General features: G+C 41.1%; 1 protein-coding gene across 1 annotated transcript in view; it reads left to right on the plus strand.

Annotated features, from left to right (window-relative positions):
* met (MET proto-oncogene, receptor tyrosine kinase) overlaps window positions 1–12,699 on the plus strand; it is a 130,846-nt gene that overhangs the window by 82,434 nt on the left and 35,713 nt on the right. Inside the window, exons 8-10 of the mRNA XM_048549059.2 lie at window positions 6,151–6,287; window positions 8,245–8,409; window positions 8,489–8,588. Of these exons, the coding sequence (XP_048405016.2) occupies window positions 6,151–6,287; window positions 8,245–8,409; window positions 8,489–8,588 (402 nt within the window). The remainder of the gene's footprint in view (window positions 1–6,150; window positions 6,288–8,244; window positions 8,410–8,488; window positions 8,589–12,699) is intronic.

Raw genomic sequence — 12,699 nt, forward strand, 5'->3', positions numbered from 1 at the left:
GATTCTCCAGCATTTGCAGTTCCCATTATCTCTGATCACATTTGATTGGCATTTGATTTGCTGAAATTTACTGAACTGGCATATTGCTGAGAAAAGGCACATTTGTCACAGCCTTATGACTTCCAATCATCAGGACAGTTCAAAAGAAATACTATACAAAAGGGCAGTACTGATTGATTGGCAAGTGGTCTCTGATTGGTAAAAACATTGTGATGAATAATGCACCAATTAATGATTACTTACAGTTACCTCCCAAGCTCTGTTTAAATTTTAAACCTGGCAGATTGATTTTGATCGTTCAAAGCATTAACCTGAGAAAGTGACCTGTCACCTACTTTGTTGAGTTGAAAAATATGCGCACATTTTCTATATCTGCAAAGAACAGAATGCTGTGTTTTAATGTGTGTTAAAACACAACTGCAAAACTGATTGATAATTCTAAATTGGTTGTTGGTATATTACGTCATTTGCTCAGGTTTACTTGGCAAATGTTGCCCAATCATGGAATCACACCCAATGTTGAACACTGAGATAACAAAGTGTAAAACTGGATGAACACAGCAGATCAAGCAGCATCAGAGAAGCAGGAAAGCTGACGTTTTGGGTCTGGATCCTTCTAGACCCGAAACGTCAGCTTTCCTGCTCCACTGATGCTGCTTGGCCTGCTGTTGTTCATCCAGCTCTACACCTTGTTATCTTGGATTCTCCAGCATCAGCAGTTCCTACTATTTCTAATGTTGGACACTGTTGTGATTGTGACCAGCAGGACAAGGAAGTTTCAACAACCCAAAGAACACATGCCACTGATTGGATGGTCCTCCAGACATAGAGACAGTAAGGACAGCAAATGCAGGAAGCTAGAGTCAATAAGTGTGGAGCTGGAAAAGCACAGCAAGTCGGACAGCATCTGAGGAGCAGGAAAGCCACCATTTTGGGATGCAACTCTTTGTCATGATCAAAGGGTTTTGACCCAAAACATTGACTTTCCTGCTCCTCAGATGCTGTCAGTTCTACCAACATAGTTGATTTATGTCCAGGAGAGCATCCCTGGGAACAAGACACAGACCAACTTCATGGGGTTACTTGGGATGAACCTTGGTGAACCACTGCATCTCTTTCCAGAGCTTCGTTGCAAAGGCACACTCCACAAGGAGTTAGTCAGTGATCCCTTCCCCACCATAGCAACCTGAAGGTTAACATGCCGAGTTGATGAAATACCAGTTACGTAGAGAGGATTTGACAGGAAGACCCTTTCTCTATGCCAGCCAGGTTACCTCTTGAAGTTTGTTTGTAAGTTCTGACAAATAGGCATTCTGCCAAATAACGTTGGCAGTCTACTCAGGAAGCCAACTATTTCCTGCAGGAATTCTAGGACATTATGTGCTGGGCACTACCTGATGGACTTGTTATCCAAGGTGTTTTCTATGTGAGATCCTCAATAAAACAGGTAGTACAGCATAGTCCAAATACTGTGGAGCATTCTGTGGAAATGTGGCCAGATACATCCCTTGCAACTTCAGAGGCAGAGAGATCCCCAGCATGTTATGATCCTTGGTGTTTGAATACTGAGGGTCTTTGCACAGCTTAATGCAGTTGCACATAAAAGTATCTATTAGAATGAGGCTGATTTTGGATATGTTTTCTCCTCTCATGTCTAGGGTTCATGCATTGTGTCCCTATGAATATGGTCCATTTTCAGTCTCCAGATAAGGTGGAACACAGCAAGTGTGAATGCCACTGTGCAGGTGTGAGAAATAGGCCAGACTTGCACCACTTGCAGCAACACAGTGAGAACACCTGATGACCAGACACAGTGGAGAGAGGGTGTTACTCCCGCATGCTTAGTTTTTGTTTCAGCATAGTGACTCGCTCTTCCAGTTTTTAACCTACATCTCTCTGAATGGTGAACGGTATAAAGGAACAATGGGCCTACTTCCCAAAGGACATGACTTCACTTTGTCATGATTTCCTTTGGTTCCTGAGGCCCATTTGAGCTGGTCGCAGATGCTTATTCGTCAGCCCGTTGATGCTGGATGGAGCAGACAGTGGTGGTATTGTCCGCGTACAGGGAAACCTTCACCCGAGTGCCTCCTGTCCCTGGTATTAGTGCCTCTGTTTATGTTTCAATACATCCTGATCCAATCAACGAGTTTCTATATAACACATGAACAGCATAGTGGAAAGAGAACAGCTCAGACAGGTTCCAGATTTCATCAGAAAGGTTTCTGATCCCCACACACTGACCAAAACTATGCTACTGATGTTTATGTGGAGCACTTGGATCCAATTACAGATTCCTTCATTAAACCCCATTTTGGAGACAACTTCCATCTTGAAGCTGTGTGAATTTATGTCAAAGGCCTCCTCCTGGTCCTGGTTGTTGAAGTAGCTGGTCATCCCTCCGTCAAGCATAAGGGCATTGATTTCCCTGAGTAACAAGCCTCTCCAAGATCTGCCTGCCAGGTACAGTGCAGGTCTGATCAGGATGTAGATTGCCAGCTCCAAGGCAGAAGTGATCTGGTTGGCAGTGACCATGAATAGATTTTATAGTCCCTATTGAGCATTGAGGGGCTGCCAATTTCTCCTATCTCCTCTTTCTGCTCATAAATGGTTGATGATCCCTTTCCTCATGGATTCTAACATGCTGCCATCCAGAAACTTAGTCTCAGATACCTCTAGCAGGACTAAGCGCATCTTGTCCCAAGAGTAGAAGATGAGTCAGCCAGTAAGCTGTAGCTTCCAGGAGTTTTAGTTTTCGCAAAGTATTTGAGAAGCTTAGTTAGCTCATCCAGCATTAGTGGTCTGTCCAGAGTCTCCCAAATACTGTCATCTAAGATTTCTTTGACAAAGAAGAAGAATGAATGGGAGGCCATGCTGTCTGTGGCTTCTCATCATACAGTCTGGCAGAGAAAAGTTTTTGATTCCCAAAGTATCAGATTGTGATAACTCTACCTGGAATAATACCTTGTGTTATTGCAATAAAGCACAGATGAGATATATGGATTTCATTTATTGTGGATCTCTAGTGGGTTTATTACAGCTGAACTAATATATAAAGACAGTTGTGTTTAGAAAACTGAAGAGCAGAAAGCCTATAGCTTTTGGTCATCTGACCATATGCAGCTTGGCTCATTTACATTTTGAACTCTTAAAGCAAAATCACTCCAAAGCTGATATGCAATATCTGTTTTTTTAATCTCCAAAGATAGCTTTCATATTCTACAATTAAAGCCATGTGTATAACCTCGGGAAATGTGGACTTCATGCTGTTGATGTACTGCCTGTTGTTCTGGTGATACATCATTACTCATTATCCCTATGTCTTTTTCTATGTCTGCTGTGCTCAGTTGGCATAGTGTACGCTTGCCTGAGCAGGTTTCTGTTTCCCCTCAGTATTGTTCCATTAGTTTGATATGACTTCATACGACTTGAGCTGACTGCACACTCTGTGTGTACTCAAGTACCCATTGTGGGCGTGTATCTCTTATCTTTTTATCTTTCTTGCAGTTGAGGTAATTCTGCATCTGCATGCTGCCCATGCATCCTCTCATGTTTGTCATGAACTGCATCATGTATTTCAGAGAATTTGAATACATGTTGGCATGCCAAGATTGTTCTCATTTGCTTTGGGAACATGATCTCTACTGGCAATTGTAAACCCACATCCAGAGGTGTAACTCTGAGGCATTTCATGAAAATTGTGATTTATCATCCTAAACTGCAGGACAAGTTATTAAACAGTGCTGGGTGAGACTGTTTGATCTGGGATCATGTGGTGATGACATTACATGGTTCACAGTTCATTTGGCACACATGTCACCAAAGGGTCAGTCTTTATACATCTGCCCATTGTTTGTAATGATTTCTTGAAGTGCTCTGAATAAGCTGAATACTCGGTACGTCTGCCATGTTGCTTAAATGTTCTTCATCTGTCTGACAATTGGAAACTTGAACAACAATTGGTGCCAAAGATGAAGTAATCTCCATTCATGATAAATAGTTCAATGCTAATTTTGGACCAAGGAACTAAGGAAATCTTGTGCTTAGGAAAATAGGATCAGGAGTGGGTCATTCAGCCCCTTGAGTCCCAATATAATTTTGACTGATAGAACACTTCAAAGCCTTTTACTCAGACCCACACTTCAAAGCCTTTTACTCAGACCCACAATTCTGCATGTAACTGATTATCAGAAATCTAACAATGTTTACCTGAAACATACTGAAATACTGAGCTTCCACAGTCCTGTGTGACTGAATTCCAAAGATTCACAACCTTCTGAGTAAAAAAAAATTCTCTTCATTATCCCTCTTATTTGTAATTTTGTATTCTCCAGTCAGGGGAAACATCTTATCTGCATTTATCCTGTCTGTCCCATTAAGCATTTTGGAAGATTCAATAAGATCACCTCTTGTTCTTCAAATCTCTGGAGATTACTGGCCCATTTTTCCCACTGTTTTGTTCATAGGGTAGTCCTACCATTCCAGGAACAAGTTTGGTGAACCTTCAATGTACTCCCTCTATGGAAATATCTTACCTGAGATGACATAATCAAAACTACACAAAGGACTTCACTATCCTTGTGTTCAAATCTTTCTGCAATAAAGGTTAATATTCCATTAGCCTTTCTAATAGCTTGCTGCATCTGTATGTTAGCCTCCAGTGACTAAGCAACAAGAACATTGAGATCGTTTTGTGTGTTTACACTTTGTGATCACTTACCATTCAAGAAATACACAAATACTTCCATTTCTCCTACCAAATTGAATAACCTAACATTTTTTTCCGTATTATTTTCCATCTTCCATTTTCCTGTCCATTCACAATGCCTGTCTAAATAATTGTGAACATGAAAAGATTTAGTCAAACTATACCAAGTCCCCAATTTGCCTGGTTGAATATGTCAAGTTAAGAAAACACTGTACTTGTTAACAACAAATTATCTTTAACCATGGAAGTTAGGAAATCTGAGTTGTTAATTTATACAAATAGCTTCTACGCTATTCCTTATTAAAATGCCCCCTTCAGAAGCAGGCAGACACAAAAGACAAGTCAACACAAGAAAAGGTATTAAGGGTGAAGAAGGAAAGAAAAAACAGGAAAATACAGTTCAATAACTCCAGTGTAGACACAGGATTTGATTAGTTACTTTCTTTTTCTTCCTCTCAATTCCTTTTTGGTTCTTTGCTGTTGACACCAGGTTGTTTGCACATTGATGCTCTCTTTCATTCACTTGTTTGGAATTAACCTTTCACTGTCTTTGAAAGCGTTTTGTTTCTCCTTCAGTGGGGGATTTGCAGAGATGTAAGTGGAAGACAGGTAACAATTAATGGACACTTTCTAAGACTGAGATTTTTCATGGTTTTCTTTTGTAGGCTAGTTGATTTTCTACCCCACAAAAGCTGTGGTCACCTGTGCAGGAGCCAATCAGAAGGTCATTGTCAAGCAGTTTTCCTTTAGTTCTGAGCCCATTGGCTCTATGGCATTTGATCCTGCCCCCACCATTCTCAGAAAAATCATAACATTGCATACAATGTACAATTTGTTCCAATAAACGTGATTTTCAAAACTGCAGTGATCTATTTGCACCATCTCCTTGAAGCAGAATCCCATTTTTGTCAATGCACAATCCAAAACATAAAGGAAATAAAGAGACATTTTAGAAACATTGTAAAGCAGAATGACCACCTTCAGGAGAAAAGATGAAGAAAATTGGTGGGCAAAGGCAGATGGGATCAAAATTGGCTCAGTAGTTAGTATAGCTGCCTCACACCAGGGATCTGGGTTTGATTCCACCCTTGGGTGACTGTGTGGAGTTTGCATATTCTCCCCATGTCTGCGTGGGTTTCCTTCGGGTGCTCCAGTTTCCTCCCATAATACAAAGATGCGCAGGTTAGGTGGATTGGCTGTGCTGAATTGCCCACAGTGTCCAGGGATATGGGTTAGCCATGGGAAATGCAAGTTTACAAGGATAGAGTAGGGGATTGGGCCCAGGTGGGATGCTGTTCAGAGGGTCAGTGCAGACTCAATAGACCAAACAGCCTGCTTCCATAAGATAGGAATTCTGTGATTCTATAAAATTTAGTACCAAAAAAACATAAATGATGCTTAGTTTGATTTTATTCTATTTCTTTTTGATTGGGCGGAGACAGAATCCAGCTGTTACACACATCTCCCCAACACATGGTCCCAAATCAGGAGGATCCACACTTACTCTTACAGGAAAGTACTTGAACTGTGGAAGTAGAAGGGAAGTTTTAATTGGAGAGAAACTGTGTGAACTTAAAAGGTATGCTTTCTATTTTCTTTAAACATACATATTTTTGAAAGAAGTACCTAAATGCTCCGAATATGAGATTCTATTTAAAAATCTCCAATTTATTTAAAGATTTGCAGTGATTTGAATAAAGTTTCAGATGTTGCATCAGCAAACTATTGTGAATGCTGGAAATTAGAAATAAAAATAGAAAATACTGGAAATGGAGAAAAGTTTGCCCCATTCTTATGTTGGCAGAGGTCTGAGTATTTTGCAGCATTTTCTATTTTTTATTGCAGTTATTATTTGTTGTGATGTGGAGATGCCGGTGTTGGACTGGGGTGGACAAGATCAAAAATCACACGAGACCAGGTTATAGTCCAACAGATTTATTTGAAAATGCAAGCTTTCAGAGCTCAGCCCTTTCCTCGGCCTCAGTGTTGCATTCATAGGATTTTTGTACGATGATATCTCAATGTCGTTATTCTGTTGAACTGTAAATGGCCAAATAGGGATACGGTCTTGAGCATACAGGTGGTGTTGGAAGACACAGAATTGTACACACAGCTTTTTCCAACACCCAGTGAAGATTATTGTCATTCCAGTCCATGAACAGGAATCAGAATGGGTGGTCTGACAGTCCAACTGCCCCATCTACTGTTCCAGCAGCAGACTGTCACAATTTACCAAATAATAGCAGGTGACTATTTATATGTAATCGGTTGCCTCAGTTTATTATCTTATTGTTGGAAGTGTGTAGCCTTCTTGAGAAAGGTTATTGTACTTTTTTTTAAGAAAAGCTTGTGCTTTGCCGTGTCCTCTTCTTTAAAGTTCCAGTATTATCTTATCATGTATTACCTTAGGTATCACAATTTGTTAAACAGAAGATTCACAACATCAGTAGAACTGGTGAGATTCAGAAATAATCATATAACATTGTAATTTTGACAATATTTAAGTAAATTTCCGCATTTAAAGCATTATAATAAATGCTTATTTAGTTTATTACCATTTCAAAAACAACATTCTTGTCCTTTGCTAATGTCTACCACATATCAAACGTTTTATTGCTAAATCCAGTCTGTGCAGACTAGATGGCTGTTGGTATGTGTATTTATTGATATTGGCTTTTCAGAGGTTAGAAAGATAATTTTACCTCAGCAGTGCTGTAGGGGTTATTGTTAAACTCAGTTGATTAAGATGTTATTAAATGGAAGAAGCTTTTTGTATTATTTCAATTAAACAGCCCCTGCGAGTCATGTCCAGATTTCCTTTCTTCCCTTACTCATAAATGTTGACCATTGTTACTCTTAAGTCTCACAAGCCGTCACTTCCTTCTTCTCCTCAAGTGATGCTTTGTCTACCATGACCAATTCTACAGGTGCTGATTCATTCTGGGGTTCATTTGCAAATAGTGCTTCCAGTACCTCACACAAGTGCCAGTTATCTGAGCAGGATCATTGTCTGTGAGCTAGCTAATTATGGAGGCCAACAGAGCTGAACCCAACTTCATTATCACTCAATATCCAATTTTGCCTAATGTTTACAAGTGTACACTTTCCAGCAGAAGGCAGTGACTATTCATCAGGAGCAAAACATTATTTTATTTTTATTTTCCTTCACATTTCAAGATTAATGGGGTCGAAGCATCACCTTAACCATTTCCATGGCAAACACGGGTTAGGAAATAAAAGGTGTAGAGCTGGATGAACACAGCAGGCCAAGCAGCATCAGAGGAGCAGGAAAGTTGACATTCCTGAATTCTGAAGAAGGGTCTTGGCCCGAAACATCAGCATTCCTGCTCCTCTGATGCGGCTTGGCCTGCTGTGTTTCATCCAGCTCTACACCTTCTTATCTCAGATTCTCCAGCATCTGCAGTTCCTACTATCTAGGAAATAAACCTGGAATTCTGTGGTCTTTGAACTTTGTGATTTAGTGATACTCTGACTTCATTAGCCAATTTTTCCCTTTGTTTGTTTATTATTTCCAGCATCTCTGAAACGAGGATTGAGTGTACTACTCCTGCCCACACAACCACGCTGACACACTCTGTGGTTTTAAAAATAGACTTGGCTACCCGAGAGGTCAAAAATAGTTTCATGTATGTGGAGAATCCATCTATCCGCAATATTTATCCAGTTTGGTCATTTAGCAGGTGAGACATAGTCTGTAACTGCATTTTCATCTCTTCAAAACCTGTTCACTGGGAGCTCACATTATTCTCTTCATTGCAGTGGAGGCAGCACAGTTACGGTAAAAGGAGCTAACTTGAATTTTGTACAATCCCCACTGATGGTAATCAGCGTACAGCAAATACCAAAGACTTTTCGTGTGGTAAGTTTAACATACATTTCTGACATGGTCTGACTAAGTATTATTGTTACGTAGGAAGATAAGGACAGGTTTTTTTTCCTTTATTCATTGACAAGAGGACATCACTGGCTGAGCAGCATTTATTGTCCATCTTAATTGCCAGAGGGAAGGTCAGAGTCAACCACATTGCTGTGGGTCTGGAGTCACATGTAGGCTAGACCGGATAAGCATGGCAGTTTCCTTCCCTAAAGGACATTAGTGAGCCAGATGGGTTTGTCCCGACAATCGGCAATGGATTCATGGTTATCATTAGATTCTTAATTCCAGGTTGTTTTTATTCAATTCAAATTCCACCATCAGTGGTGGGATTCGAACTTGGGTTCTCAGAATGTTATCTAGGTCTCAGGATTAGCAGTCCAGCGACAATACCACTAGGCCATTGCCTTCCCATTTGTGTTAGCTATTCACCATTTTAAATTGTTCTGCCATCTTTTTCAATAATGACAATATGCAGATGACTTTCATCTACTTCCTTAGCTCTAGCTCTCTTAATGCCATTTCCATTAAAAATCTGCCACTCTTAAGTCTCAAGGATATCAATTGACACATTATCTGCAGGTTTTTATGGGAGCAATTTATTTTACAAAACTTTATTGCTGGGACTTTAGGAGTTTTAAAAAAACAGAGAAGTCTTGTTACAAGGTTATTGGTGAGCCTGCACTTGGAGTAATCTGCACAGTTATTAGCTCTCAAATTTCAGAAAGGGTATCTTATCACTAGTGGCAGTTCAAAGGAAATTCATAAAACATATCCCTGAGATGAAGAGATTGACTTATCAACAATGGCTAAATAGGTTAGGGCAACATTCATGATAACAAAGTGTGAAGATGGATGAACACAGCAGGCCAAGCAGCATCTCAGGAGCACAAAAGCTGACCCGTCTAGGCCCGAAATGCCGGCTTTTGTGCTCCTGAGATGCTCCTTGGCCTGCTGTGTTCATACAGCTTCACACTTTGTTATCTTGGATTCCCCAGCATCTGCAGTTCCCATTATCTCTAGGGCAACATTCATTGTAGTTTAGATGAATGATGGATGATCTGAATGAATTATACATGATTCTGACAGGGTTTGACAGGTAGATGTTGAGAAAATATTTCCACAAGTCAGTGAATCTCAAACCAGGAGACATAGTTACAGAATAAGGGTACATTAGCTTGAGATTGAATTATGAAGGGATTTCTTTACGGAGAGGATAGTAAATATCTGAAATTTGCTACTTCAGAGAATTGTGAAGGCTAGGTCTTTGAAAGTATTTAGAAGGAGGTAATTTTTTGAAATAGTGAGGAGTTGATCTTACAACGATCTGGCACAAAAGAGGACTTAAGGCCTACAGCAGATCAATTGTGGTTTTAAGGGGCTGAATGATCTACCCCTGCTCCTATTTTTGTCTTATGTCTAGAACTCCAATCTGACCTGAAATATTACCTCTGTGTGAAGCTGGATGAACACAGCAGGCCAAGCAGCATCTCAGGAGCACAAAAGCTGATGTTTCGGGCCTAACCGTCAGCTTTTGTGCTCCTGAGATGCTGCTTGGCCTGCTGTGTTCATCCAGCTTGACACATTGTTATCTTGGATTCTCCAGCATCTGCAGTTCCCATTATCTCTGAAATATTACCTCTGTTTCTTTCTCCATTATTGCTGTCTGATTTGCTGAGCATTTCCAGCCTTTTCCACATTTTACTTCAGATGTCCAGTATCTGCAGTATTTTGTTTTTGGTGTAGCTGTCCTGGTTTTGATTCTAATTGTAACTACAGCGTAACCCATGTTAATTTTTAGAATCTTGTTGAATAGAAAAGAATAGGCAATCGGTGAATGTGACCTTTGAAACTAGATAATGCCAATGCAGATATCCTTTTCAGAACATGGTGAACTTATTTAAACATTGGGGATGGAAGTTAGTCTGCTTCATGTTTTTGGTAGGGGACATAATGAATATTGGCCCCCATCAGAGACGATCAGAGGTATAGGTAGAATAGACGGGCAGAGACTTTTTCCTAGGGTGAAAGTAGCTTTTACGAGGGAACATAGTTTTAAAGTGAGTGGAGGTAGATATAGGGGAGATGTCAGAGGTAGGTTCTTTACTCAGAGAGTGGTAGGGGCATGGATTACATTGCCGGAGAGGGTAGTTGAGTTGGCCTCATTAGGGGCTTTTAAGTGGCTATTAAATAGGCATATGGATGATAGTACAAGGTAGCAGTGGAGGTTAGCTAGACCGTAGGTGTCGGGTAAACTTTCAGCACAACATTGTGGGCTGAAGGGCCTGTACTGTGCTGTACTGTTCTATGTTCTATGTTCTATATATCAATCCCACTCCTCCAGCTCTTAAAGGTGTTTGTCCCTCTTAAAGAGGAGCTTCACTGATAAACGGAAAGTTATTCCTGATTGATGTTGACGCATATCTGGGCAAGGAGTATGGACATACAGGTTAAGGCAGGGGCCCAGATTCACTGAAACAGCATCTGAACCATTGGTGACAAAGGTGGCCCGAAGGTAACACCTAACTCCACAGGGAGTTAAGAAGCCCTTGAGACAGACCCTCTGAGAGAATGGGAGCAGGTGACAAGAGTTTAAGAGGCAGAAATGTGCCTCATATTCCAGGGTGAATTTTGATGAAAGGGGCACAATTAATCAAGCCGGAGGGACCCCACTAAATTCTAGCATTGATGGGAAGACCCATAGACAGCATTCTCACCCTATCTTAGCTTTAAGCGATAATTGCCCAGTTAAGGGTTGTGTCTTGCTGTGACTGGTATTAACTCCATAGTGCAGCAATGGCCTAGTGGTACCATCACTGAACTGTAAATCCAGAGACCCATGTAATGATCTGGGGGAAGCCAGGCTTGGTGACCATGAATCCATTGCTGATTGTTGGAAGACCCATCTGGTTCACTAATGCCCTTTAGGGAAGGAAACTGCCATCCTCATTGTGTCTACATGTGATTACAGACCCATTTGACTCTTAAATGCCCTCTGGTGATTTAGGAATGGGCAATAAATTCTGGCATAGCCAATGATGCCTTCTCCCTGTAAATGAATTAAAAAAAAGAGCAGGTCATCTTGCCACATGGGGTTTGCTTGCACCAAGAAATTTTGATAGCCGTGCCTGCCCTTGCTTCCGATGTTCCGCAAGCTCCCACCTCCTATCTTCCTTGCAACGTTTGCCTCCTTGACAACCACCACCTCCCACCCTTACACAGCCTCGCTCAGGGTCTTACAATAAGGCAGGTACTAATTTAATGCATAAGGATGAATAGTTCATTCCCGTTTGTATAATTAGATGTAATTTTGAATGAACATGTTAATGAGAAGGTTTTCACGGATGATCTTTATTGTTAGATGGTAGTCAAGGGAACACAGTGAAAGACCATCACAATTGTGATGAGAGTGGGGAATGGTCAGGGGATGTAGTCTACTTGCAGTGGAGCCTGTAAAAGTACTTCTACACAATTGATGCAGTCAGAAGGGATCCAGGATATTTCCTTCCTGCCTCAACCTCTTGTTCCTTCACTGTCGCTGGGTCAAAATCCTGGAATTGCCTCCCTAATAGCATTGTGGATCAACCCACAGCAGGAGGAATGCAACGGTTCAAGATGGCAGCTCACCATCACCTTCTCCAGGGCAGCTAGGGATGAGCAAAAAATGCTGGCCAGCCAGCAATGCCCATATCCCACAAAATGAATAGAAAAAGAAACTGCCTCCTCCCATGGTAACCTCCAGATGTCCCATGACATTCTCATAGTAACAATGCCATGGGAGACATAATGGATCACCATGAATTTTAAGATGCACTCTGGTCCACAATGGACAGCTCCCCCTGAGAGACTTGGAGAGTAGATCTGTTGCTTCAAAATGCCAAGTGTTTGCTCGGCAATGTTTTGTATGTCTCCATGACTTTATTTCGGCACTATCCTGATGTGTTAGGGCGACAGAGTGACGTGGGCCGTGGAATTGTGAGTTATGGGTTATCTACCCTATGCAGATATGTTAGACCTTGTCCTCAAGCATCCAGCCTAAGGGCCCTCTAGCTAGCCCAAGTTAAGTTGGTGCAGTTGATCGGTGCAGGACGAATGC

The sequence above is a fragment of the Stegostoma tigrinum genome, chromosome 18 (assembly GCF_030684315.1).
Source record: "Stegostoma tigrinum isolate sSteTig4 chromosome 18, sSteTig4.hap1, whole genome shotgun sequence".
NCBI lineage: Eukaryota > Metazoa > Chordata > Chondrichthyes > Orectolobiformes > Stegostomatidae > Stegostoma > Stegostoma tigrinum.